Raw genomic sequence first — 4,163 nt, 5'->3', positions numbered from 1 at the left:
CTGTGGTGGGCAGAGAGTGCAGGGAGATGGAGGAGGGTCCAGGGGGCAGATGGACCTTGTTGTAGGGGTGATAGCGAGCTAGACCCAGGCCGGGCGGCGCCCTGAGAGAGAGGGAGCTGTGCATGGAGCCTGGGCTGCTCTGGTGGGGGAGGTGGAGGTGGCAGGATGCGGGTCCAGAGGAGGAAACGGCGAGCATCTTACTGTCCATGCCCACGGGCAGCGCTGTGTGCGTGCGCAGGTGAGCCAGGAGCTCGTCGGACGTGGCGAACCGCTTGTCGCACGGCCCCCCCGCCGAGACCCAGTTGCAGGCGTGAGGATGGGGGTCGTTGGGGAGCATGAAGCCATACGTGTAGAGGGGGTGCGACAGGGAGGAGGACACGCTGGACGACATGGAGCTTTGGTGGAGCGAGTGCAGCGGGTGGGAGGGGTACACCAGCGGGAAGTTTGATTTGAGGGTGGGGGAAGGGTCGTGGATGCAGGAGTTGCAGTTGCTTCCGCCGAGATGGGACATGCTCGGAAAGCTGAGACAGTAGGGGTCCCTGCATAGACTCTGCATGAAGGACGGAGGGGAGGCCCCTGTGAGAGGGCTGGAGCTCGGGTGCTTTCCTCCCATGCTTCCCACGCCGAGGCCCGACTTTGTCGGATCCATCCCGGGAACAAACTGAGACGGGTAGCCGGCGTATGCACCCACGACAGATCCGTGGTAGCCCATGTTAGAGGGCAGGGGGAAGAGCTGGCTCGTTTTGTAGGGAGAAATGGGCGTGATGCGTCCGTGGCCGAGGTTGGGCTGCGTGGACTCCGCTTTGCCCCCCTCGTGGTTGGAACCCCCGTCGGAGCTGCCGTTGCTGCAGTTCGTGACGGCTCGAGCGTGGCTGGAGTTTGCGTCGTGCGGACTGTCCGAGCCGGCCTTGTTTACGTCTGCGTCCTTTTTGGGGTTATTGCTGCTGCCGCTGCTGCTGCTGGTGCTGGTGCTGGTGGGACTGCCCTGCTCGTGTGCAGCTTCTCCACCAGGAGTGTGAGAGTGTGGCTGTCCACCAGGAGACTGGCTCAGTTTGTGATGCTGCTGCTGCTGCTGCTGCTGCTGCGTGTGTCCTGGTGGGGTGCTGCTGCTGGCTCTGGAGCTGGGTGAGGCAGCGTGGGCTGGATAGGACTGCTGGCCATTGGTTGAACTTCCGTTAGTGACATTATTGCTGGGTACCCTGAACCCGACTTTATCGCTGCTGCTGCTGCTGCTGCTGCTGGTAACTCCGTCTCTGCGACAGTCTCCACCGCCTTTGTTGTAGGGCTTGAAGCTGCACTTGTCCTCCAGGGAGGGGCGGTGCTCCCCGTGCTTCGACCGACCGCTGGACTCCTTGTCCCCCTGGCTGCAGGAGGAGCTCAGCTTGGAGGAGGACGGAGGGTCTGGTTTACCGATCTGAGAGCAGGTCTGTGCCAGCAGGGCCAGTGGACTCTTCTTGGCATCCAGCTACAATAAAATAAAGATTCTGATTAGCTCTGGGATTTAAAAAAAAAAAAAAAGCTTTTAAAGCAAAAAAAAAAGTAATAATAATCAAGGTCTGTTAACTAATCAACCAAACGCCCGTTAGTCCTTTGTAGGCCTATTAACTGTTGGGTTTTCTTAATTTGAACTAGTTACTAGCACATAATTAGCAAGCAATCTGACTATTATTTTCTCAATTAATCCTTATCACCATAAGATAATAAAAAATAGTGAAAAATGCCTACTATGATTTCCCAGAAACCAAAAGAAAGTATTCAGCTTGCTGCTTTTAGAGCTCCAACAATTAGTCGATTGACAAAAAAATAACCTGCAACTATTTCTATAATCGAATTATGGTTTCAGTCATTTTTCAAGCTTAAGAAAAAAGTCAAAAATTCTCTGCTTCAAGCTTCTTAAATTAGACGATTTGCTGCTTTTCTTTGTCATATATCATAAACTGAGTATCTGTGGCATTTTTGGATTATTGGGTCAACAAAAGAAAACATTGGAAGACATCACCTCTGGTCAGTTGTAAGTTGTTATTATTATAGTTTTTTTTTTACATTTTATACATTTCACAATTAATCGTTAATGAAATTAATCGATAATTGCAGCCATACTTGTTTACCAATGAAGTAAAACCTAAAAAAGAATAAATTAACTGTCATATGTGACAAAGCAGCAAATCCTCCCATTAAAGCAGCAAACACGACGACTTGATCATCAAAACAAGTGGCTTATTATTTGGATTAATTTGATTAATCGACTAATCGCTCTAATTAAAACATAAGTTGTCATTACTTTAGAGTGTTAATATGACTAACGACCAGTTATGTAATCTGTACGATAACAACAACAGTGGTGCAGAGAAGCATTTGTTTGTTGGATTTTTATTCTCTTCTAGAATATAAATCAGGATTTGTCTTCGCTGTCATGACGGAGGACACTGCGATTCATTTTCACCACTGCTGTGAAACACTGCACTGCAAATATATATCTATGTATATCTATATAAATATATTCCTTTCTAAATGATAAACATGTTGTTTTTTTAAAGACAATAAATACCTCGATGCTCACTGGCGCGGGCGTCAAAGGCTGTAAATATTCCGGGTGTAGCAAGTGTCCGGTGTGCGCAGTCAACATCTTGAGAACTCGGATGGGGAGCCGCTTTGCCTGCCGAAGTGGGTCCAGAGGGGTCAACAGAGACACCACAGCACCGGGACGAGGCTTTGTACTGTCGCTGGTCTCACTGAGCTCGATCCGCTTACTTACTGGTCCTGAAGGGAGATATTTCATTGGAGAGAGGGCGCTGCGCTTTAAGTGGACGTGCGTCAGGCTACTTTTAGTCCAGAAGAGTGTTTACGGGTGATAAATGTAATCCATGCAGTCACCAAAACAAAATCAAAAATAAAAACACACACACAGCTGGACGTCCTTAAATGTCCCGAAGGACGGAGAATCCTCTCAGCTCGAGCATCACCGACACGGCTCCTATACTCCAATTTTAAAGACAAAAAGAAGTCCGCTGTGTGAATAATGCGCAAAATGGAGACAGTGTCCGTCCTGTTAGTGCATTTAAAAAAAAAAAAAAAGACCAGAGTTTACTTTATATATAGTCCAAATGGTGGAGAGGAAACGTCCCACTGCGTGCTTTCGGTCCGGACTTCAGCAGCTCACTGATCTCAACAGGCAAGACTTCAAAGTGTCCGCTGGGCGGCCGCATCACTCACGAGGTGGGCGGGGAGGACGCGCGTGAGGGCGGAGCGACGACGTCCTCAAAGTGACAATACTTTTGACTTTGGAGGAGGAAGTACTCAGAGCTTTAACTTAAGTACAGGTAGAAATACTACAGTGTATATATATATAAATACTCTATTACAATTAAAAACTCTAAATTAAAACTTAATAAAAGTATAAAAATGTAAACATTATGCAGAAAGTCCCATTTGAGATTCATATGTATTATTGCATTAGTGATGCGTTAATGTGTTTGCCACTTTAATGTTGCAGCTGGTGACGGTGGGGCTCATTTAAAGTACGTTAAATACTGTTAAAAATATTATTGATTTATATTTTGTATTAGTGTAAATCTGCAAAGTGACTCAATGTATCATATGAATGCAGTAAAAAGTGCATTTGCCTCCAAAATGTTGTGGAGTAAAAGTACAAAGTATAGCAGAAAAGGAAACTACTCAAGTAAAGTACAAGTACCTCAAAATTGTGCTTAAGTGCAGTACTTGAATGAATGTACTTAGTTACATTCCACCGCTGTCTTTGCTGTATATAAGTTTTCATTCTGATAAATATAAAAGTTTATTGTCCCATAACTGTGGTTTACTCACAAAAAAACACTGTCAAAGATTTAAACAAGTTATAGCATTAAATATGCAGCAAATGGGTTGTGTGCTGATAGACAGTGTCATGAACTCTCCGGTTATTAGGAGAATAACGTGATACTTTGATTATATTTGTGGGGATTTTTGGTTTTCATTTCCTTCATCAATCATCTGTCACTCTGCTCTCTGAACTAGATGAACCAAGGTCGAGCCAGTCCACGAGTGTTTATCTTTATACCACGACCAACTGTTCTAAAAAAAAAACCCGACCCATTTTATTACATTTTACGCAAAGAACAAAATAATCACATCCATCTTTTGTGCATTTATAAACTGAACAGTTA

At 45.8% G+C, this 4,163-nt stretch overlaps 1 protein-coding gene across 1 annotated transcript in view; it reads right to left on the bottom strand.

The window, feature by feature from the left end:
- Positions 1-3,134, bottom strand: part of LOC137869257 (zinc finger protein 703-like) — a 4,693-nt gene extending 1,559 nt beyond the window's left edge. Inside the window, exons 1-2 of the mRNA XM_068706529.1 lie at positions 2,549-3,134; positions 1-1,465 (exon numbers count right to left, since the gene is read on the bottom strand). The exon at positions 1-1,465 is cut by the window's left edge and continues 1,559 nt beyond it. Of these exons, the coding sequence (XP_068562630.1) occupies positions 1-1,465; positions 2,549-2,779 (1,696 nt within the window). The 5' untranslated portion in view covers positions 2,780-3,134. The remainder of the gene's footprint in view (positions 1,466-2,548) is intronic.
- Between the last annotated feature and the right edge of the window lie 1,029 nt (positions 3,135-4,163).

Source organism: Cebidichthys violaceus, unplaced genomic scaffold (assembly GCF_023349555.1).
Source record: "Cebidichthys violaceus isolate CVI_PGR_0920_01 unplaced genomic scaffold, fCebVio1.0.p SCAF_12, whole genome shotgun sequence".
NCBI lineage: Eukaryota > Metazoa > Chordata > Actinopteri > Perciformes > Stichaeidae > Cebidichthys > Cebidichthys violaceus.
Note: the sequence above shows the minus strand (reverse complement) of the source record. Positions and strands in the feature narration are given on the sequence as shown.